At 41.5% G+C, this 24,296-nt stretch overlaps 1 protein-coding gene across 4 annotated transcripts in view; it reads right to left on the reverse strand.

The window, feature by feature from the left end:
* Window positions 1-5,357: 5,357 nt before the first annotated feature.
* The window catches only part of SRGAP1 (SLIT-ROBO Rho GTPase activating protein 1), a 334,709-nt gene continuing 315,770 nt past the window's right edge, over window positions 5,358-24,296 (reverse strand). For all 4 annotated transcript variants that reach the window (XM_009004152.5, XM_002752697.6, XM_078336139.1 and 1 more), the window contains exons 19-22: window positions 18,712-18,892; window positions 17,333-17,467; window positions 16,856-17,195; window positions 5,358-10,804 (exon numbers count right to left, since the gene is read on the reverse strand). In XM_009004152.5, the coding sequence (XP_009002400.1) occupies window positions 10,427-10,804; window positions 16,856-17,195; window positions 17,333-17,467; window positions 18,712-18,892 (1,034 nt within the window). In that variant the 3' untranslated portion in view covers window positions 5,358-10,426. The remainder of the gene's footprint in view (window positions 10,805-16,855; window positions 17,196-17,332; window positions 17,468-18,711; window positions 18,893-24,296) is intronic.

Genomic DNA, 24,296 nt, shown 5'->3' on the forward strand with positions numbered 1-24,296 from the left:
GTCAATTTGCTATTTAGTTAGTGATGCGTGAGGCTTGAAGATACAAAGATGAATAAGACACAGTAGTATGCCATCCTGCAGCAGTGGGGAGCCGCGTATGGCTTTAGAGCAGGGCAATGACACCTTACAGAGGTCAGAAGGCAGCAGTGGTTACGAGTGTAGCCTCTGGCACCAGATGGCTTGGAATCAAATCCTGCTGTCACTATCTACCTCCGTGACCAGGGCTAATGTTTAACCCCTGAGGCTTAATTTTCTTATGTGTAAAGATGATGATAATAACTGTGGCTGTCTTGTGAGGATTAACATTTGTAGCATGGAGTCTGGTTCTCAATACCTGTTGGCTATTAACGTTTAACATGTTGAAGAAAACAATGTCAGTACATGATACATTTTCAATGATTGTTAGGTTTCTTATTTTGTTTTTAAGAAAGATTATTTATTGGCAGCAGTGTAGATAATCCTTTCAAGGAGGAGACAGTGGGCGTAGGCACACCACCTTGGAAACTCTGGCAATAGTTGTGGCAAGGGGAATGGCACACAGAATTAGGTTAGAGCAGAGATAGGTGGTGGAACAGATTGGAGGATGTGGAGGGGCTGCAGAATATATTTTGGAATGAAAGTAAGTAGGTTTACTTTTGGGGTCTGTTGAACTTAAGGTGCCTGAGGAAAATCTCTGCTGATGTTCAGCTGAAACAATAGAGTCATCTCAGCTGGGCGTGGTGGCTCACGCCTGTAATCCCAGCACTTTGGGAGGCTGAGACAGGCAGATCACGAGGTCAGGAATTCGAGACCAGCCTGGCTGACATGGTGAAACCCCATCTCTACTAAAAATACAAAAATTAGCCAGGCGCGGTGGCAGACATCTGTAATCCCAGCTACTCAGGAGACTGAAGCAGGATGATTGCTTGAACCCGGGAGGTGGAGGTTTCAGTGAGCCAAGATTGCGCCACTGCACTCCAGCCTGGGTGACAGAGCAAGACTCCGTCTTGGGTGGGGTGGAAGGGGAAGAGCCATCTGAAGTTTAGAACATACAGGTGAGTGAAATAGAGATCTGTACTGTGGAAGTGTGGGTATGTGCATTAACAGATGGCTGAGAATTTGCACTGAGCTTATCATTCACCTGCTACACTGGTAAAGAAACAAATGAAAATGTGATATACTTGTGTACAGTTATGCATTCCTGGCAGGGATGTAAATTTGTACAACCTTCAGGAAAACAACTTGGCAATATTTGTCACGAGCCTTACAGATACTTGTACCCTTTGATCCAGTGATTTCACTTATTGGAGTCAATGCTGACTTTATGATCCAAATACAGATACTGTTATACATAGAGCTGCTCACCACAACATAACATTCAATTGAAAAAAGCAAAACCTTCCAACAGGCTCACTTAGTGACAGGAAAATGATTAAATAATGATGTGTTCATATGCTAGAATATTATACAGCTATTAAAAAATCATGTTGACTGAGATTCCTAGTGTGAATTGCCGTAAGGGAGAAAAACCCAAGGATACACAACTATACACAGAATATCAGTTTGACTCTGCTAAAAAATAAGATGGTGTAAGGATTAGAAGACAAGATAGTAAAATGTAGTATTATTTTTTCTGTTTGGGAAATGGAGGCCTGGGTTGGTAATTTGTTGAAGTCTGGTAACTGAGTTTGAATTAGGACTATATAATAGATTTTTGGCTTACTTAAAATTTCTTTTCCTAATGCATCTGCTAATATTTAGTTACTAACACAGTAATAATCTTTGACTCACAGACCAAAATTCAAATGGCAGTTTCTATTTTCTATTACAAATCTTGAACACGTCGCCTTTTGTTTTCGTTTTTGAGACATCATCTCACTCTTCCACTGAGGTTGGAGTGCAGTGGTGCAGTCATAGCTCACTGCAGCCTCCAACATCTGGGCTCAAGCAATATTCCTGCTTTGGCCTCCTAAGTACCTAGGGCTACAGCATGTGCTACTATGTCTGGCTAATTTCTGTATTTTTTTGGTAAAGATGGGATCTCAAACACAAAAAATTCAAAAATTCGTATTTTTTGTGTTGAGTTCATTGCCCAGGCTGGTCTTGAACTCCTGGCCTCAGTTGATGCTCCAGCCTCAGTCTCTCTCTCTCTCTCTCAGTCTCTCTCTCTCTCTCTCTCTTTTATTTTTTTCTGAGATGGAGTTTCACTCTTGCAAGGCTGGAGTGCAATGGTGTGATCTTGGCTCACTGCAACCTCCACCTACTGGGTTCAAGTGATTCTCCTGCCTCAGCTTCCAGAGTAGCTGGGATTACAGGAATGTGCCACATAACTTTAGTAGAGATGGGGCTAATTTTGTATTTTTTAGTAGAGATGGGGTTTCTCCATGTTGGTCAGGCTGGCCTTGAACTCCCCACTTCAGGTGATCTGCCTGCCTCAGCCTCCCAAAGTGCTGGGATTACAGGTATGAGCCTCCATTTTTTTGGTTAAAATGGATGCAGTCCACTGAAAGCCTAGAATCTCAAACCTCATTTTTGAGTTAATGTCATGTCATTGTACAATTCTGAATATGCCACCGGACTACTGAAGAGGTTTCCTTCTCCCTTGGCTTATTGACATCATCATCAACTTGCATTTAGAGGGACATGATTTTTATACAAGGGATTCCTTGGATATGTCAAAGAGAAGATTAGTACAATACACCATCACTGAGAGGGTAATCCATCAAAAATTCTAACTTCAGCTGCACAGCCAAGCAGCTGAAAGAAATCCATTGACCCTTGGAAGCACCCCTGATAGAGAGCTGCTGGGTGTGAAGGATGCATCCATAAGTCACCAGAATTGGATTGCAAATATCCTAGAGCTGGCGATCTCCTGGATCATGCTGCCATAACTGTCTTCAAGATGTTAATACTGAACAAGGCATGTTGTTTCAGGACTGCAGGAGGATCAATCTCTCTTCCCAAGCCCTCCCCACCCCTCACCCACACTCGTACACATGCACACAAGCACGTTTTGATATGCAGCTCAGTTCCGTTTCTCTTGCTGAGACTGACCTTGATAGAAAAACTATTTTGTTTTTATTTTTTATTATAGAAGGCAAGTTTTCTATTTACTATGTTGTAAAAGGCTACTGAAGAACTGATGAACTTCACTGTGATTATTAAGTGAGCCAAAATACTAAAGTTTAAATACATATTTACTTATACTATAGTGTAAGTAAGCCAAAAATCTGGTCCTAATTCAAACTCAGTTACTAAACTTCAATGAATCGGCAACCCATGCCTCAGTTTCCCAATATTTTCCAGGGTGGATCACTTCAGGACAGGAGTTTGAGACAACATGGTGGAATCCTGTCTCCACTAAAAATACAAAAATTAGCTGGGTGTGGTAGCGGGCGCCCGTAATATGGCCTGTGGGTAAAATTTACCATCATTTCAGGCTTTTAGGACCTTTTTGACACTCTAGGTCAAACTTGGGAATTTTCTTTTTTAGGAGTCCCAACTACTCAAGGCAGAATTCAGAAAACTCCCTTGCCCTGCCTTTGTAAGAATAGGGTGCAGGGATATGAACTGTGGGAGCTGACAACCAGTCACACCCCGATGGGACTCTGGTTCGTGAGTGAGGGATGGGGAGGCAGACACAATTTTCTCAACACAGATGGTTGTGGCAGTCTGAGGAGCTTAGATTTGAGGGTAGCAGGATGTTGGAGTCTTTCCTGGAACACCTCTCAGTCTGATTTGGGCATTTGTTCCTGGTGGGATAGCCTCTAAATCCAACTCTCTGGTCCTAAAGTGGGCATTGAAGAAAAAGCATCCAGCATCAGGTAGGAGAACATGACTTGATAAGCATCAAGAAAAGCTTCAACTAGTTTCAGTGTTGTATATGAATATTTCCAGCCTCTATATGGGACAGTTCTTTTTGGAAAGAAAGAAAAGTGACTATCCTTGCCTTCCAGTAGGCCTTCTGGTCAATGGCTTAGGTCAACATTATTCCATCAGTTTGGGAAACAACTCCTTTGACAGATGGGTCCCCCATCCATTTCTCCATGTATAAAGATATCTGTATATACTACCCAAAATTTAATCAGGAAATACTAAAATAAATACAATATTGAGCATGTTCATGTAATGGAATTCTATATAGCAGTAAAAATGGAAAAACAACTGTTTTACTAACCATGACGACTCTTACAAACATACATTTCAACAAAAGGAGCCAGACACAAACTCTACATACACTGCATGAACCCATTTATAGATAGCTAAGATGACAGGTAAAACCACACTATGGTGTGAACTCTCAGGATACTGATTACATTCGTAGAGGCATGAGCACAGAAGCCTCTGGGATGCTGATAATGTGGTATTTCTTAATTTGGGTGGTGGATACATCAGTGTGTCAGCTTGTGAGAATTGTCACACTAATGATTTGTGCACTTTTTGTATTTTTCACTTTGATAAAAAGTGTTTTTCCTTGATTTGCATGTTTTTTAAACTTTACATCTCTTATTAATGTTCAATCTGGTACATGACTTTTATTGTTTTACAAAGCTATCTCTTACATATTGTTAGACCTTGAGTTATCTTTTTTTATATTTAAAGAAAAATACCTGGCTGGACGCAGTGGCTCATACCTGTAATCCCAGAACTTGGGAGGCTGAAGTGGGTAGATCACTTCAGGTCAGGAGTTCGAGACCAGCCTGAATAACATGGTGAAACTCCATCTCCACTAAAAATACAAAAGTTAGCTGGGTGTGGTGGCGGGTGCCTGTAATTCCAGCTACTCAAGAGGCTGAGGCAGGAGAATCGCTTGACTCCGAGAGGCACAGGTTGCAGTGAGCTGAGATTGTGCTGCTGTACTGCAGCCTGGGTGACAGAGTGAGACTCCAGCTCAAAAAAAAAAAAAAAAAGAAAAGAAAAGAAAGAAAAAAGAAAAATACCAATACATGGGGAGTTCTAAGCACAGAAAAATAAACTAAGGCTTATTTTTCAATTTATTCAAATGAAACCAAAGATGGGCTTGCCGCGGTTAACTATACCAGAGTCTCTCTCAAAGGAAACATTTAACTCCAGTGTACGTTTAGGAAGCTGGTGCGCTCTCAGCATCTCAGTTAAGACTCTCCCAAGACTCTTTTCTCTGACTACACATGAGCCCCCAAACCATGACTAAAAAACCACAGCTTCATGGGCAGGGCCCTGTGCAGGACCCCTATTTCCAAATGAACAAGAAATGAAAGTGAGATAAAAAATTATTTTAAAGCTAAAAGTTTCACATTATTTAATGTAAGCTAGCTCTCAGGAGGAACGTAGTGATGAGAAAAAGGAAAGGAACGAAGACACCACGGAGATGCACATCAAACTGGAAGCAGACAAAGGCGGCCAGAACTATCTTATTTATTATAAAGATACACTGTGAAGAACAAACCTGACTGTATACTGAAGCCTGTAATGGTACATGCGAAAATGTACAGTACTATACATAAAAGTGCATTGTCACAACAGATTAACAAAACATTTTTTTTCTTTCCAGAACTGTAAAAGCATCCCCCTTTATTTTCACCTCAGAGGAGGGAATGAAATGGTGAGAGGCAGTACAGAGCACAATGCTGTCAGCAGCATGTGAGTGGGGACGGATGCAGAGGAATGGGAGGACACAGGGGTGAGAAAGGCACAATCACGTCTACAAGGAAAACGAGACAGTCTGAGGACCGACAGGGCTGCGAGATGGACACTACTGAGCACCTAGGCACAGGACAGTGGGGATGGAGAAGGTAGGGGAGAGGGCGGAAGCTTCAAATCACTGGAGTGGCAGCAGGAATTGGGAGGAGGATGTGGGGGTGGGGCACAGAGCTGGGCAACAGTACAAGAGCAAGGCTAAAACTCCTCTAAAATAGAAAGGCACTTTCACATGTACATACTACAGATGTACATTGACACAATTAGGTAACAGTCACAAGCAGGAAGCTACCGGTACTGCAATTGATCAAACCGACAGGAAAGGACAATACTGATTTAATTGTGTGGGCAGGAGCTACCCTTCAGTATGTAGGTAAACAGCAGTCTCTCCTGTAACACAGCCACTTACTCTACTTTAAATATCTATAATAACCATCACTACACACTGAACTTGGATGAATGCTCTAAAAGGGGCATTCACAAATGCACGGTTCATATATTTTCTTTTACTAGAGTTTCTAAGATAAGCATTATGGAACCCAGTACAGTTATTTAAACATACAAAATTCCCTACGCAATTTAAAGACATAGGTATCCATCTTGATTATACCACATAGATTTTTTTTTTTTTTTTTTTTTTTTAAGAAAGTATACCAGGGTGAGTGAAAGCTCAAATTCCAGTTTGCTTTATGGATCTGACAAAACTTTGCCGAAGGCACCCTGCACCAAGGTGACACTCCAGCCCAGCTGGAGCTTGTGTTCTCAGCTCAGGAGGTGGGTGGCAGGTGGTCTGGAGTAGGAAGCTCTATGTAGGCATGGGTAGCGCCTTCAGTTCTAAGTGGCTCTGTGTCTCAGGGTTTCTGTGGTGGGTAATGGAAAACAAGACTGAGTCCCAAGCACATTTCCTACACGCATGGCCTCTCACGGCTATGGTCAGGAATCAATGAACGTCATCCCAAGTCTGAATCCTCTAACCCCCTTCAAGAGACCCATGGGCTCTTTAACTTTGGAGTTCCAAGGCTGCTGAGATGAAGGTTTCTGTGTGTAGACTCCAGAGCTATGTCATTCCTAAAGGTTAAGGACACCACTACCAACCCACTCCCCTTTTCCTTTCTTTATTATAAATCCATTTTTTGCGGGGGAGGGGGTGAATGGCAAAAGTTAGAAAACCCTTAACTGATAGAATTTGATTCTTGAAGCTCTATATCCACTGATAACTGTTCACGGTCACTGCAAAAGATTGTGGGACTCTGTGATAAATTATTCTTTGGGTGGCTTGAGGGGCACCAAAGCCAGATTATGTTGTATGAAGATGTGCAAAGCTGTTGAATGGTGTTGACACTGAACATGAACATGGAGCTCTACAAAATGCTACTCGGCAGGTTCTAACAGTTCACATAACACCCATTAGAAAATGTGTACTAAGTACATTTCTCTGTATCCCAAAACCCACTCCCCAAACCCCAACCCAGTCCAAAAGGCTGACCTGGTGCATCTCCTTCAGTGAGTTCTGTGGATTGGATGTGAACACACAGTTCTATCAGCTGTGAATACATATTCTTGTGTAAGTGGAGTCAGGCAATCTTTGTAGAACCATCATTTACCCCCATCAAAATGATCCCCTCCCCAACTTGCACATGAAGCCTGATAAGCTCCTTGAAACTGGGGGAGGAACACCTCAAGGCCTCATTTTCCTTCTTCTCTCTCCTTTCCCTGCCGCTTCCCACCTCCCCTGAGTGCTGCCTCTGTGGCTATGAAGAAGGCTGTGTACCAGGTGAACCTTCTTGGCTGCAGGGGCTCTTAATGAGCTTTACTGAGCATGGCTCTGGATTCTTTGTGAAGTGGCCACCTTGTCTTATCTCTGGAATCTGAAGACATTTACTAAACCAAACAAGGAGAGGTGAGTCTTTACTGAGTCCTCACTCACTCTGAGGTTATATCCTTCACTTGGAATTGAAAAAAAAAAAGCCTCAAGGTGACAACAGGAGTATAGAGAAACAAGATGGAGACAGGTAAAGTGAGTGAGTGATGGGAGAGTATTAGGAGCTGTTTACTGAAAGAAGGCACAGCCTCTGAGGCTCTGCAGCAGCACAACCTCTGTAGCCAAGAGAGCAGAGTCCTGATGGGAAGCACAGAAAGGCAATCCTCATTTCATCATGGGTGGACGCACCAGAGAGAGTAGCTGTGGCAGAGGATGACCAGATAGAAGGATGAATAAATGAGAAGGCAGGCAGAAGATCTGAAAAGCTAAGGCTGGAGCTCATAAAAGACATTGAAAATGATAAATTCAAAGACACCTCTGCCCCTTTGATGCCCTTTGTTAACATCTTACTCTTCCATCAAACAAGGAATATGGTTTTTAAGAATTGTTACTATTTTAAAAAAGTGGGAGAATGGCCGGGCATGGTGGCTCACGCATGTAATCCCAGCACTTTGGGAGGCCGAGGCAGGTGGATCACCTGAGGTCAAGAGTTCAAGGCCAGCCTGGCCAACATGGTGAAACCCTGTCTCTAGCTGGGCATGGTGGCAGTACCTGTAATCCCAGCTACTCAGGAGGCTGAGACAGGAGAATTTCTTGAATCCAGGAGGCGGAGGTGGCAGTGAAATGAAATTGCACCACTGTACTCCAGCCTCGGGGACAGAGTGAGACTCTGCCTAAAAAAAACAGTGGGGGATTATTTAGGAAAGTTTAAACTTCCTAAGGAGGACTGTTTAAAAGGGACTGCTATTCAGAGCTCAGTCCTGGCTGGGTCATGGTGTTCAAACGTGCTGAAGGACCCTGAAAGCTCAGGAGAAATGGGAGGGTCTGGACAAGGTGCTGACCTGGGCAATTTTTTTCAAAATGGGTAAAAAGGATAGCTCTAAAAGTTCAGAGTTTTAAAAGTTGATCGTATCTAGAAATACATGGAAAAAAACCACTGTTCAATTCATTTGTGGAATTAGGTTATAGGCAAGCAACCAGCAGTGTGACTTTGAAAGGTAACAATATCTCATCACTTTAATCTCTTCCTGCAATAGAATGACTAGATTGGCAAACTGAGGTAGAGATCAAAGTAATGATCTGGTTTTTAGTACAGATCCTGATTCACTTCTCCTCAATGCAGTCATGCATGGGCTGAGGAAGTAAAATCTACACTGTGTAACTCTTAGGCGCGTGTGCAATTGGCTGCCAGTTTGAAGCAAAATCAAGAAGGAAATTAACGATGGGCCAGAGGGATCAGTTCTGGGAAATACATTTTTCTCAACAACAATAACAAAAATCTTTATCAGTAACTTCAATGACAGAGTAGATAAAATGCTCATAGGTGTACAGGTGACATCAGCTGCTGCTGGTAGGAGAATGGAATTCAAAGCAAATTTTCTTAAAATGGGGGAAAATACAGCATAAATATGGGCTTAAAAAATTGTGTGCTAGGATGCCAGAGAAAGAGGGTCCCTAACTGAGAGTTCAGTTGATTATGGGAGTTATATAGAGACCACGTACAAAAACAAAAAACGAAACAACAAGAGGGAAAAGAGAAAGAGAAAAAGAAGTCGTGGTTCTGAGGTACACAACTGGGTGAGAACCACCAGGTAATCCGGCTGAGAGCCCTGCGTGGCTCTTACGCAGAGCCAGGTTGGGGTTGGCTCAAAGGCAAATGGAGAGGACAGTTGGGATTTTAAATTTAGGATCATCAGGCCTTCGTAGCTTTTGTTTTTGAAGACACAGGGACTCACTATGCTGCCCAGCTGGACTCAAATGGCTAGGCTCAAAGCCGTCCTCCTGTGGAAACCACCTGAGTAGCTGGGCCTACAGGTGCACCACCACGCCCGGGACTTGGTGGTTCAGTTAAAAGAGAACACTGCATGAACCAAGACCTCAGGTACTTCTTGCTTTCATTTCCTCAGAGGAGAACACAGGGATTTAGGGGAGATAGAAACATTTTCTAGGCAGTTATTGAACAACAGATCTTTGGAGGAGTTTGTGGAGTAGTGTAACTAAAAGTCTTTAAAATCAAATCCTTTTAGTCATAAGTGTAGGGGACTTTGAAATCTCCGGGGCCTAATCATGTTAAAGGAGTGGCATTAATAGCTTTGGAGATGGTGTCTTCCTCTCCTTTCCCAGGTTAAGTTCAAGCAATACCAGCAGAGGTTCTACCCATTTCCACTGAGTCTTTAAGCTGGACCCGGGGAAATGACCGTTAGGAAAGAGGCAGGCATCCAACCCACTCGAGGTGTGGGCTGACAGTCCCGCTGGGATCATCCCATGCAGACAACTGCAAGTCTTCTGCATGAGCTAAATCCCGCTCCACATGGAATCGAAGGTGCTCACTGTCAGCTACCATACAATGCCATTATCACCTTTCAATCCTTACCCCAAGTGCCACAGACCAACAGTGGCTATCCTCCAATGAGGTGTGGAATTCGGGTTCTCCTGCCTTCAGGTCCCCACATTTCTGATTCACCTGGGCTACACTAAACCAGACGCACTGTACAATGTGGGGAGCGGTGTTGCCTTCATTACAAGTGGTGCAGCATTGGATTTTCAAGTAAGTCTAAGTGTTTCTATTGTCCTTAAAATGACATATGTCCAGTTATTTAAAAAAATTACAAAATACAAATGCCCGTGTTAATTTAGCTAGTCTCAGACATTACACTCGACAACATAGAAAAGCCAAAAGATCTCCAGTTATAAGCACAAAACTAAGGAACGTTAGGGATCAGTGACTTCTGTCACTAATTCATTTTCTTTTTTAAGTCACCTCCCTTCATGGCCTTGCTCAGCTGGTTTTTACATTGTGCAAGACTTGTCTGTTGGACCCTGGGAAGGTGGGGCAGGTCCTATGGTAGGATTTGTTTTTGGAAGAACAGCAGGTTTTGGCCGAAGGGCTGGAGGCTTCAGCTGCACGCCCATTCTGGGTGCCACCATAGGCTTGAAAGTACTCATTGTGTCACTGGAGGAGCTAGTGCTACGTCGAATCTGAGGCTCGGAGCTCCTGAGGGCAACATTGTGCAAAGGGCTGAGAGATTCCGTGGAAGTGGCAGGGGTGGGAGAGTTTTTAACTTGTTCCAGGGTATCCAGCACCACATCAGGGGCATGCTTTGCTGTGCTCTGTCTCTCCAGTTCTCGGAGTTCATTCAAAGCTGTATTCATCGTTTCTTCAATATCCTATTGAAGAATAATCAGAAAGACGGAAAGCATAGACTGATAATGAATATTAATGTATAGAAACCCAGACACTTAATTTCAAAGTAAACAGCCAAGCAGAGAGTACATTTTAACTACATAGTCTGCAGAATATGTAAACCTAATGCCACCTCACAAATTATTTTGATTCTTGATTCAGGAGACAGATACAATGGCTCATGGAGCCATGCATCAAACATGGGGCTTCCTAAGGCCGTAGGTAGCCTTCTAATGGTCTCTGACTTGCAGGCTGACTTAAAAATAAAATTTTTTTTTTTTAAGGCAGGGTCTCACTCTGTCAGCCAGGCAGAGTGCAGTGGTGTGAATAGGCTTACTGCAGCCTCAAACTCCTAGGCTCATGTGATCTTCCCACCTCAGCCTCTTGAGTAGCTGGGACCACAGGTGTGTGCTACCGCACCTGGGTAATTTTTAAACTTTTTGTAGAGACAGGGTCTTGCTAGTTGCCCAGGTTGGTCTTGAACTCTTGGGCTCAAGTAATCTTCCTGCCTCTGCCTCCTAAAGTGCTGGGATTATAGGTGTAAGCCACCACGACTGCATGCTGACTTATAGAATTCTATTTCAATTTATGATAAAAGTTTATGAAAACTTTTTCAACTTTTTTTTTCCCCTGAGACAGAATCTTGCTCTGTCACCCAGGCTAGAGTACAGTGGTGAAATCTCGGCCCACTGCAACCTCTGCTTCCCGGGTTCAAGCAATTCTCCTGCTTCAGCCTCCCAAGTAGTTGGGATTACAGGTGCCTGCCACCATGCCTGGCTAATTTTTGTATTTTTAGTAGAGACAGGGTTTCACCATGTTGGCCAGGCTGGTCTCGAACTCCTGACCTCATGATCTGCCCACCTTGGCCTCCCAAAGTGTTGGGAACAGGCATGAGTCACACCTGGCCACATTTCTGTTTTTATGATAAAAGCTTAAATTTAGATACTGCAATAATTTCTCTCAAGAAATAAATACAATAGGAATAAAACAATAGGCTTAATTTATTCATTCAACAAATTTCTGTGCACTTACTATACACTTGGCTAATTCCAAGAAGTTCTTGGAAATTCAGCTTAAGTCTTCCCCAATACAATTTTCCAGTGGATTTCAATGAAAGTGGTACTGTCTCATAAAGGGCATTTTTGTAATATGGTGTATGGTGTGATTTTTAATGTCACAGTAACAAGATTGCATTATCGGCAGTTGGTGGGCAGGGCCAGACATGTTAGGTATCTTGCAAGGGCCTTGGTGAGTTTACATGCAACGAATTTTCCTGCTCCTTGTTCAACTTTTGAATGTCCTCCAGACATTCATATAGATAAAAATTCTCTTCTTAATAACCTGAGTCTAGAACCTAACTCTTTTTCTAGCATATAAACACAAAATATTTTTGATGGCGTTAAATTTTTTAGGAATGTTATTCTTTGTTTTAGGAAAGTTATTTTTTGTTTTGATTGGAATAGTATGACCAAGGGTTGCTCACCATTTTGGAGAAATGCTATCACCATTGGATGCTCTTTTCATGGAATATGAGTTAACTCAATTAATACTCCTATATCAACATGTATTTTTAATTATTGCATTTATGGAAACTACCACATAGGCAAAAGCATGTCAATACTTAATTTGTCTTCTAGCTTAGTCAATAATTAACTGCAATACATTTAATTGTTTTAATATCAATTTATCTTTATTTTTATTTTATATTCTATTAGAGCTTTATATATTTTTTTCAAAATAAATATATTATCAATCAATTTATTTCAGATGAACAGGTGTGGTGGCACATGCCCAACTCCTCGCAGGGCTGAGGCAGGAGAATCACTTGAACCCAGGAGGCAGAGGTTGCAGTGAGCCAAGATGTCACCACTGCATGCCAGCCTGGGTGACAGTGTCTCAAAAAAAAAAAAAAGGTCAATTTATTTCAGATATTAAAAGGGGGGTGGGGGAGAGTTACAATAAATTTGTTTCAAAAAGGTAGAGTGTGCCCCATTAATGAAAGGATAAACAAAATACGATATATTCATACAAAGGAATATCATTCAGCCTTAAAGAGGAAGTAAGTCCTATCACATGCTACAGCATGTGTAAACCTTGAGGGCATTACGCTGAATGAAATAAGCCAGTCACAAAAAATACAAATACTGTATGATTCCACCTATATGTAGTGTCTAAAGGAGTCAAATTCATAGAAACAAAAAGTAGAATGGTGGTTGCCAGGGACTAGAGGAGGGTGAAATGGGAGTTGTTTTTTATGTACCAAGTTTTGGTTTTGTAAGATGAAAACATTCTGAAGAGATGTTTCACAACAATGTGAATATACTTTGCTGAACTATACATTTAAAAATGGTTAAGGTGGTAAATTTTATTTAATTATTATTATTATTTTAAATCACAATTTAAAAAGAAAAAGGAGGCTGGGTGTAGTGGCTCATGCGTGTAATCCTAGCACTTTGGGAGGCCAAGGTGGGTAGATCTCGAGGTCAGGATTTCAAGACCAGACTGGCCAACATGGTGAAACCCCGTCTCTACTACAATATACAAAAATTAGCTGGGCATGGTAGCTCGTGCCTGTAATCCCAGCTACTTGGGAGGCTGAGGTAGGAGAATTGCTTGAACCAGGACCCGAGAGGTGGAGGTTGCAGTGAGCTGAGGTCGCACTACTGCACTCCAGCCTGGGCTACAGAGTGAGGCTCCATCTCAAAACAAAGAAAAAGAAATGAAAAAGGCAGACTGTTGTTTGAGCTAGAGTGGAGAACCCCTGCCCTGTTCTGACTGAAATGTCTCTTCCCTACATATTCCCAGGGCTTCTCCCACTCAGCTGGAGCATAACCCTCATGGCATAGTTTAATGGTTAACTGATTTCCCTATTCATTTCCTTGACTAGATTGAATGTGAGCACTTTGAGGCTGTGGCTACTGGTTAACTTTGTTTGCATAAAAGCTAGTGTGGGACCTGGCATACAGTAAATGCTCAATAAAGATTTGCTAAAGGAATAATCTGATATTAAATCACAGTCTCCAATAATGAATAAACCAAGACATGATGATTATGTATGTATGTGGTAGTCTTTTAAAAAATCTCTGTCAGGTATTCCATTAATTTGTTTAATAAAATAATTTGTATTTTTTTGAACACCATAATGGCATGCTCACTTGTCCATGGGAAAATGTGAAGGCTAGAGATGGCAAGATAAAAAATAAATCTGGAAGCCATTTTATGAGGGTGACATCACTTTTCAAGTTATTACTTTCATATGTGATTTCCGTTTGTGGCTAAACATATGGATTTTTTTGCTTTTTTACAAGTATTTACTTCAGAGGCATGTGGAGAGCCTAGTTATCTGTTGAGTTTTTGTTTTTATAATTTACTTTTTTTTTTTTTTGAGGTGGAGTCTCACTCTGTCGCCTAGGCTGGAGTGCAATACTGCAATCTCGGCTCACTGAAACCTCTGCTTCCTGGGTTCAAGTGATTCTTGTGTCTCAGCCACCCGAGTAGCATGGATTACAGGTGCCGACCATCACACTCAGCTAATTTTTAAAAATTTTTAGTAGAGATGGGGTATCACTATGTTGGCCAGGCTGGCCTTGAACTCCTGACTTCAAGTAATCCATGAGCCTCAGCCTCCCAAAGTGCTAGGAGTACAGGCATGAGCCACCGTGACCAGCCTGTTTTTATGATTTATAATTTAAAAAATTTCCTGATTCTTGAAGTCAAAGGGTTAACAGACCTTTATATGCCTTCCCACCTCTAAGCACCTAAATCCCTGTCTCTCTAACCCAAATTATGTTTCACCTGCTTATTATAAGCAGTGATATTATGAATTCCTCAAATCATTAAATTCAATTATAGTAAAATATTGCTGGTTGTAAATATGCCTCAAAGGGGCCTTGCATAGTACTTTAAACAGAAAAAAATAAAACCGTCAAAGCCTTTTTGATTTTTGCTGAGAAGTTGCTGTATACTTAGAATTGGTTTAATTTTTAAAAAACACATTAAACTTCTTACAATCTAATCTGCTATCCAAAATTCTTTTTAGTTAGGACACTCAAAATAGCTTGGACATTTGTCATATCAGGGCATGTTCCTTGGGTGCTTTTTATTATAAATAATCCATCTTTAATACTTTTCCATGTTTCATTCATTTTGCATTCACTCTTTTTTGAAATCTACTTAGTTTTTAAACTTCAGAGATAGCTGGAAGCTGCTTTAGATTATTCAAATGGTAAACCCTGAATCTATTCACCTCTTTTGTCACTGGCTATAAAGATAAATATATATATATTTAGAGATAGGGTCTTGCTCTGTCACACTGGCTGGAGTGCAGTAGTGCAATCATACCTTACTACAGCCTGCAACTCCTGGGCTCAAGCAATCCTCTTGCCTCAGCTTCCAAAGTACCTGGGACTGCAGGCACGCGCCACCACTCTTAGTGCGATGGTTAATACTGAGTGTCAACTTGGATTGAAGGATGCAAAGTGTTACTCCTGGGTGTATTTGTGAGGGTGTTGCCAAAGGAGATTAATATTTGAGTCAGTGGGCTGGGGAAGGCAGACCTACCCCTAATCTGGATGGGTACCATCTAATCAACTGCCAGTGAATATAAAGCAGGCAAAAGAATGTGAAAAGGTTACAATGGCCTCGCCTTCCAGCCTACATCTTTCTCCTATGCTGGATGCTTCCTGCACTCGAACATCAGACTCCAAGTTCTTCAATTTTGGAACTCGGACGGGCTCTTCTTGCTTCTCAGCTTGCAGATGGTTTACTATGGGACCCTGTGATTGTGAGTTAATACTTAATAAATTCTCCTTTGTGTGTGTGTGTGTGGGTATAAATATACACTAATTCTGTCCCTCTAGGGCACTCTAATATACCTAGCTAATTAATTTTTTGTTGTTGTTGTTGAGATAGGGTTTTGTTATATTGCGCAGGCTTGTCTCAAACTCTTGAGCTCAAGCAATCCTCTTGCCTCAGCCTCCTAAAGTGTTGGGATTACAGATATAAGCTACCCACCAGGCCTATAAGCATATTTTCTTATGGCCTATGCTATAAAAGGAGCCAGAACCAGAGGGCAAAATGGTGGAATGATGGGCAAATTCATTCATATTGTTTCCCTTTTACTTTGTCAATTTTAATTGTTAGAAGAAAACCACCGAGTCCCTTTCCGCAGTCACCGCTGGGAAGTGAAGACCTGAATGTGTTCAGGAAGTATGTAACATCCAGACTCGTTCTTCAAATGTCTATCTGTTATTGATCACATTATATATTAGGTCTTCCATCTTTTCTAAGTTGAAAGTGTCATCTTTATCATATACAGTAGGGGTTTGTACTATCTGTGGTTTCAGGCATCCCCTGCGGGTCTTGAAACATATGCCCTGCTGATGAGGAGGGACTACTGTTTTAAGATTTTTCTGTTTCTGGGCTCTCCATTCTGTTTCATCCATCTGTCTGTTTTACTAGCTTTAGAATGCATTTAGGATCTGGTAGGGCCACTGCTTCCTCAGTCTTCTTTTCCAAAGTTTTTTTGTTTTTGAGGTGGAGTTTTGCTCTTGTTGCCCAGGCTGGAGTGCAGTGGTGTTATCTTGGCTCACTGAAACCTCCACCTCCCAGGTTCAAGCAATTCTCCTGCCTCAGCCTCCCGAGTATCTGGGATTACAGGCATGCACCACTACACCCGGCTAATTTTGTATTTTTAGTAGAGACAGGGTTTCTCCATGTTGGTCAGGCTGGTCTCAAACTCCAGACCTCAGGTGATCAGCCCACCTTGGCCTCCCAAAGTGCTAGGATTATAGGCGTGAGCCACTGTGCCCAGCCTTCCAAAGTGAACCTTAGGGCTCTTCCAGTAACAAATTGTTCAAAAAAGATGCACAGCCAGGCCCTAAGTTAAAGAATGACCTGGTTTTGTTTCTGTTTTCTTTAGTTGGTTCTATATAGAAATATGGCTACATAAAGTAAATCCTTCACATTTCCTACATCACACCTGGGTACTTAAAATGTAATATGTAATTAAAAGCATAATTACATAAAGAGCATACCTGAGCGATTGTCTCTGGGTCCAGTGGCTTATGGTCATTGAAGCCCGTGTATTGCCCTGAAGACGTGGACCTTCTAATTGGAGGGCTGTCGTTCTTCTTGAGGGAGTCATGCCGGCTGATGTTGGTCAGGCTGCCATGGCCAGGCCTGCGCCTCCGCTCAGGACTGTCATTGTTGAGGCCACGGTTCTGTAGCAGGCCGCGGGGGTGACTGGCCAGGCTCGGGGACCCCAGGTCAACTGAGGAGTTGGAAAGGGCATGTGGAGGGTGGAGTGGGCAATGGCTATCACTGGTCCTGCCAGGACGCCTTACTGGAGGGGGTGGCTCTCCTCTTTTTCTTTGCCTAGACATTCATAGAAACAGGAAGAAAATAGAAGAGCTTATCACACTGGGCGGTCCTGCAAGGCTGAGGGTGCAGTGGTTACTCATGACCCTGAGAGGAGTGGAGGTTTAGGGGCCTGACTCCCAGGCTCCACTTACCTGGCTAAATAGCCATCAGGATGACGGTCTGTCGGGGAGTTCATGTCCTTGGATGAGGACTTGTCTTCCGTGACTGGCCCACTGCTGGCCTCACTGTCGGCTTTTTGGCTCAGAGTGTCTGAAAATGTATCATCCCTGAAACAGTAAGAATCATGAATGAGGGTCTTTTGCTAGATGAACGGAGATAAAAATTTACATGATAGCATTTGTATATGAAAGTCCTCCTTTTATTAAAATAACTTTTTTTCTTTTCATTATAAAAGCAATACAATTTCATTACAGATAAATCAGCAATTTCAGTTATATAAAAAAGAGGGAAATAATCCCCCATAATATAACATCCAGAGACAACTACTGTTAGAATTTTAAGAAATATCCTTCCCCACCTTCTATGCTATGCCTGGGATGCATATCTGTGAGTGTGCACACACATATGTACGGCATTTATACTGCAGTCACATGTTGCTTAATAACGAGGATGCATTCTGAGAAATGCATTGTCAAGCAATCTCGTCATCATGGGAACATCATAGAGTGCAGTTATGAACACCCAGATGCACACCTAGGCTATATGGTAGAGCCTATTGCTCCTAGGCTACAAACCTGCACAGCATGTTACTGTACTGAATACTACAGGCAGTTGTAACACAATTGTGTAAACAAGTATCTGTGTATCTAAACATATCTAAATATAGAAAAGGTACAGTAAAAATAGGATATTAAATCATATGGGACCCCCATCAAATACGTAGACCACTGATGCTCAAAATGTCATGGGGTGGTACATGACTGTATTGCTATTTATGCAAATTTATTTTATATAGAAATATATTTATATGTAGAAAGTTCAGATATATATCACTACATGTTGGTATATACACACATTTCATGGCTTCTGAGATACACATTTTAACATTTCTGAAATTAGGCCTTTAACTACTTTTGAAATTAGAGCTTTATCCTCAGAAAAAAAAATAAAAAAATAAAAGCATAGTGATGATCCCCTCTGACTCTAGGTCGGTGTCCTCCCTCTGGGGAATCTGGAACTGGAACGATAAACAGACATCAAGAGACGACCACTGTTGTTTTTGGAATTACCAATGTCACTTCGGCACTTAACACCATTCTCTGCACAGGTTATTTTTCTAAGAATCTGAACGCTTCAGAAGATGTCTCCCGCTAGATCTTGCTCCAAACCTCCTGGTCCTGACTTATTGTTAGCAAAGAGCCACTGGCAAGGTGAAGAACTGTGCCCAGCTCTGAAGTTTTATCTCTCTAATCCCTTCTGCTCCTTTCTCACAAGACTAAGGTCAGTTTAAGAACAATGGCTGGAGTTCTCTATTGGGATCACTCAGGCAATCAAAATTGAGACTACTCACATATCCTGCACCACTATATACTGGTGAGGCACCAGCCCGTCAATCCCGTTGTGCCTGCCTTCCCACCAGTCCTCAGATGCGCGGTGATACAGCAGCAGGGAGGCACCCTTCTTGAAAGATAGTTCTCTGGCAGACCGCCCAACATAGTCAAACTTGGCTATTGCTTCTATTGGCTCACATTCTACAAAGAACACACCAGAAAACAGTGAGAAACAGGGTTATTAGGAAGGCATGGTATCCTATCTGTGAGGGCTGTATGAGGCTTTAAATAATCAAGACCATTTTAATATCCACACTGAACAGAATCATCAACAATCATCAAGGCAGGAGAAAATAGAGGTTGTTTAAAAAGATATAGAAAAACATTCTTTTGCTGTCGTCAGTTTTGCAGGCAAAGAAAAACTGAATATTGGAGCTTCATTTCCACATCCTCTTTCTAGAGATATAATGACAGTTAAATAAGAAACACTTTAAACTTTGCAATAAGACATATAAAATCTCTCCTCGAGTTGTAATATCCTCCACAGTTGCTTCAATATGATTTTGACATTGATGGATGACATTGATGGAATGTCCTTGTAACATGAAAAAAAATCATGTCAGAATATTAGGAAGTTTATGCTTTACCAGCTTATTAAAAAAAAATCAGCTGGGCGCGGTGGCTCACGCCTGTAATCCCAGCACTTTTGGTGTCTGAGGCTGGTGGATCATGAGGTCAGGAGTTTGAGACCAGTCTGGCCAACATGGCGAAACCCCGTCTCTACTAACAATACAAAAAATTTGCTGCACATGGTGATGTGTAAACTGTAATCCTAGCTACTTGGAGGCTGAGGCAGGAGAATTGCTTGAACCTCAGAGGTTGAGGTTGCAGTGAACTGAGATTGTGCTACTGCACTCCAGCCTGAGCAACAGAGTGAGACTCTGTCTTAAAAAAAAATCAAGTAAAATCACAATACACATAGTATGTGAATATATTTAATCTCCACATATGCTCTTTGGCAGTATCAAATCTTCAAGCTAATACTTACGGTAATCCCAATTTTTTTCTCCGGTATGAGTAACAAATTTTGGATCTTAACCATGAAACAAGCATACCTTACATTGCCCTCTATCCAAGTGAAATAAACAGATTCAAAATTTTTATTTTTCTTGAGATCAAAAGATATTGGAATGATGGCGAGTGATAAAAGCCAATCTCAAAGGTTACATGCCATACAATTCCATTTATATAGCATTCTTCAAATGACCTAATTATAGAGATGGAGACTATATTAATGGCTGCCAGAGGCTGGGGTTGGGGAGGCAATAGAGGGAAGTGGCCGTGGCTATAGAGGGTGGCACAAGGGTTCCTTGTAATGGTGTTATCTTGACTATGGGTTGTAGTCACACAAAGCTATACATGTGATAAAACTGTACAGAAGTAAGTAAACACACACACAAAGATGATGGCAGATGTAAAGATGGCAAGTGGTGAAATGTACAACTGGTGAAAGGAGTGCATGTAAAACTGGTGAAACACTTATACAGTGAATGGTTTATAACATTGTCAGTTTCCTGCTTATGAAATAATATTACAGTTTTGTAAGATATCACCATTGACAGAAACTGGCAGAAGGTATACGAGATCTCTCTATATTGTTTTTTACAACAGCTTGTGAATTTATGGTGATTTCAAAATAATAAGTTAGAAAAAAAAAGATATCAAACGCTAGGCTTAGAATTGGAATTCAGCTCTGATGTAATTCTGACCACAAATATTGAAGGCAAACAGGAGGACAAACTGCTGCTTGCCTGAAAGAGGTATTTCTCTGTGATTTATCTTATTCCAAGAAGCTCTTCAATTTGAGGCCATATGATCTTTTCTCCCCTCTCCCAAAAATACCTCACCCTCAGCCCTGTAATCAACAAAGGTGAGTAAACTTCTCTTCAATAATAAACAGAACAAAAAGGGGCCAAGGCAAGGGGCATAAGCTTATAGGAATATGCCTATACAATGAACAATACATCATTTCCTAAAAACTGAGCACGTATTTGTTTCCAAACACTTTAGATGTATGTGTACACAGAAGAGATTAAAAACTGCCTATCTCAAAAATTCTCCAAGAAGCTGTCTTCTATTTCCCCTTGGTAGCCAACTTTACCACTTAAAGAGTTTCTTCTTCCCAAAGTTTATTGCAATAGCCATTGTACTTGTAATAACTGCAAGAGAAATTCTTAGACAGCTGGGCTTCTTTCTCATTCGATAAATTCAAAATTCTCAGGGACATAGAAGGCAAAAGCATAAAAACCAGCAAACATATTGAAAAGGTGACAAAATGAGACCCTGTCTCAAAAAAACAAAAAATAGCATGTCTTCATTCTTTTTTTTTTGAGACGGAGTTTTGCTGTTGTTACCCAGACTGGAATGAAATGGCACGATCTCGGCTCACCGCAACCTCCGCCTCCTGGGTTCAAGCAATTCTCCTGCCTCAGCCTTCTGAGTAGCTGGGACTACAGGCACGCATCACCATGCCCAGCCAATTTTTGTATTTTTAGTAGAGACGGGGTTTCACCTTGTTGACCAGGATGGTCTCAATCTCTTGACCTCGTGATCCACCCGCCTCAGCCTCCCAAAGTGCTGGGATTATAGGCGTGAGCCACCGCGCCCGGCCGTCTTCATTCTTTCATGGGATGTTTATTTCTTTTTCACAGGAATAACTGGGGCACATATTTGGGCATCTGTCATCTCAGGTCAACCAGAATTTATTCTTTAAGTTTTGAACTGTAATAAGCTCATTCCTTTTCAATGTAAAGTTATAGTCCCTCCTCTATGAAGTAGACACATAGATGTTTAATAAAGCTGCTATTCATGTTGTTTTCATAAAATATAATATGGGGGAATATCAGAATATTAACATATAATCTAAAAGTTATATTGAATTGTTAAAGGATTTAAACAACAGGATTATCAGACTCTTCTTATGTATTCAAATGTGGACAGGTTATGACAGCATGACCAGATAAATCAGCAGAACATTTTATTGGCAATCTTAGTACACCAACTAGAAATTCTCAGCAATTTCATTATTTTTACTCTTTCTACTCCTGTGAGAGCCATTTCACAGTCAAGTGTCAATCAATAAGCTATTTACACACATCTCAGTGTGGTCATTGCAGAGCAAATCAATCTCAGGGCACTGTAAACTATGCCTCTTTCATACAGAGAGCCTCACAGTACTTTACGGTCCTGCAGAGACTTCATAGAATGCTGCTACTGCTGCTATCAATAACAATAATAGTGAGAGTGCAACATGATCATTTAGTTTTCCTGCCTGGGTAATATAATTTTGTGCAAAAGGGAAGACAATTCAGTACAGCTGATTTCCTGACTGCCTGGTGCTGTCAGGTCTTATATTTCCATTTTTTGTAATGTTATATAAAATGTGATCATACTTTCTCTTTGGGACCTTGCTGTTGCTGACATTTTCCCTCCTAGATCTATTACCCACTGTCCTTGCAGAGAATGGTTTTGTTCTGTGACAGCCTGTCTTTCAGAAACAAAAGCTGCTCTCTCTAGTGATACTATGACAAAGAAAAAAAATAAAATACCTGGGCAATAAAAGGATAATTGATACTCTAGTTAATTCAGTTACAGGACTTTGGAGGTTGGCTGTGGGTAAGAATATCTGTTCTTTGTAAGCAATGTTTTTCTTTTCAGAAAAATCAGGTGATTTCTGCTGATTTATCTGGTAATCCTGTCATAACCTGTCCACATTTGAATAAATAAGCAGAGTCTGATACTCCTGTTGCTTGTTTCAAAAAAAATAATAAAAATGTTATCTAAACAGAGCACTCGGCAAAGCTCTCTTATAGTCAAGAGGTAAAAGGCAGATGGCATGATGGCGAGATTCATGTTTGGGAATAGAGATGGCTGGGCTTTGTCCTGGCTTTTCTGGCTACTGGGGAAAGCAGGGAAACACCTAAGAGAAGGCAGAGTGAAAAAGAAATAAATCATGCAAAGAAAGAAAGAAACTCAAAAGAAAGGGTGGTGGCAGAGGTAGGACTCAGATTTTCAAAAGCAACATCACAGGCTGGGCCTGGTTGCTCCCACCTGTAATCCCAGCACTTTGGGAGGCCAAGGAAGGAGGACTGCTTGAGGCCAGGAGTTCAAAACCCACCCTGGCCAACAGAGTAAGGCCCAGTCTTTAAAGAAAAAAAAGAAAAAGAGCAACATCACAGAAATAGAAGGCTATCTTATAACTTAAGTTCAGAAAATGTCAACTGATTTTACTTTTAAAGACACAAAGAAGGCAGGTGTGGGTTGCTCATGCCTCTAATACCAGCACTTTGGATCTCAGGAGGATCATTGGAGCTCAGGAGGATCATCTGAGCCCAGGAGTTTGAGATCAGCCTAGGCAACATAGGAAAACCCTATCTCTACAAAAAATACGAAAATTAGCTGGGCATGGTGATGCACGCCTGGGTTCCAGCTACTCAGGAGGCTGAGGTGGGAGGACTGCTTGGCCCCAGGAGGTTGAGGCTGCAGTGAGCCAAGATTGTGCTACTGTACTCCAGCCTGGGCAACAGAGTGAAACCCTGTTTCTCTCTCTCTTATACACACACAAGACACAAAAAAACTTGCTTTTTTTTTTTAGCAGATAGTGGACACTAGATACCTTAATTACCCTCCTGCTAGAATCATCCAAAAATGCTGGATTAAAAAGGAAACAACCAACCTTTGTAATTACATTAATAAGCTATCAAAACAGTAAAGAATACTAAAGACCAAAATGCAACAAACGTGGGAACCCAGAGAGGTAAGCAGAACGTTAGAACATGAGTTGGATTTTACCTTGCGGGCATTTCTCTACCCTGGTCACCTTAAGCTTTTAAAATTTTTGTCACAGGTGATTAAGTCCAGGGCTTGCTCAGTGTTAGGAATATAAGCCTCTTGCCCTCTTCAGCCCCAGAGAATTACACCCTCAGTTTCATAGTGAACTTCACTCTAGTGTTCTAAAACTTTCTTTCTTTTTTTTTTTTGAGACGGAGTTTTGCTCTTGTTACCCAGGCTGGAGTGCAATGGCGCAATCTCCACTTACCGCAACTTCCACCTCCTGGGTTCAAGCAATTCTCCTGCCTCAGCCTCCCGAGTATTTGGGACTACAGGAATGCACCACCATGTCCAGCTAATTTTTTGTATTTTTAGTAGAGATGGTGTTTCACCTTGTTGACCAGGATGGTTTTGATCTCTTGACCTTGTGATCCACCCACCTCGGCCTCCCAAAGTGCTGGGATTATAGGTGTGAGCCACTGCACCCAGCCAGCATTCTAGAACTTTCTAAAATACTTCTAGTTCTAGAACATCTAGTTCTAGAAATCTTTTCCCCTTTTAGCTTTCAATACCTCTCCATAGATGGTAACCCTCTCCCCCGCTCTCCACCCTCAGATGATTTGTGTCAAGGTTTAAGATAGATAGCAAATAATCTATCTTAAGCCTTGACACAAATCAACTGAGAATCCCGTCCACATTCCAGGTCTCAGGTAGGTTTGCAGTTTAAATTCACACTACTTGGGTGGTTTGAAAAACTTCAAGCTAAAAATTCAGT

The sequence above is a fragment of the Callithrix jacchus genome, chromosome 9, assembly GCF_049354715.1.
Source record: "Callithrix jacchus isolate 240 chromosome 9, calJac240_pri, whole genome shotgun sequence".
NCBI classification, from domain to species: domain Eukaryota; kingdom Metazoa; phylum Chordata; class Mammalia; order Primates; family Cebidae; genus Callithrix; species Callithrix jacchus.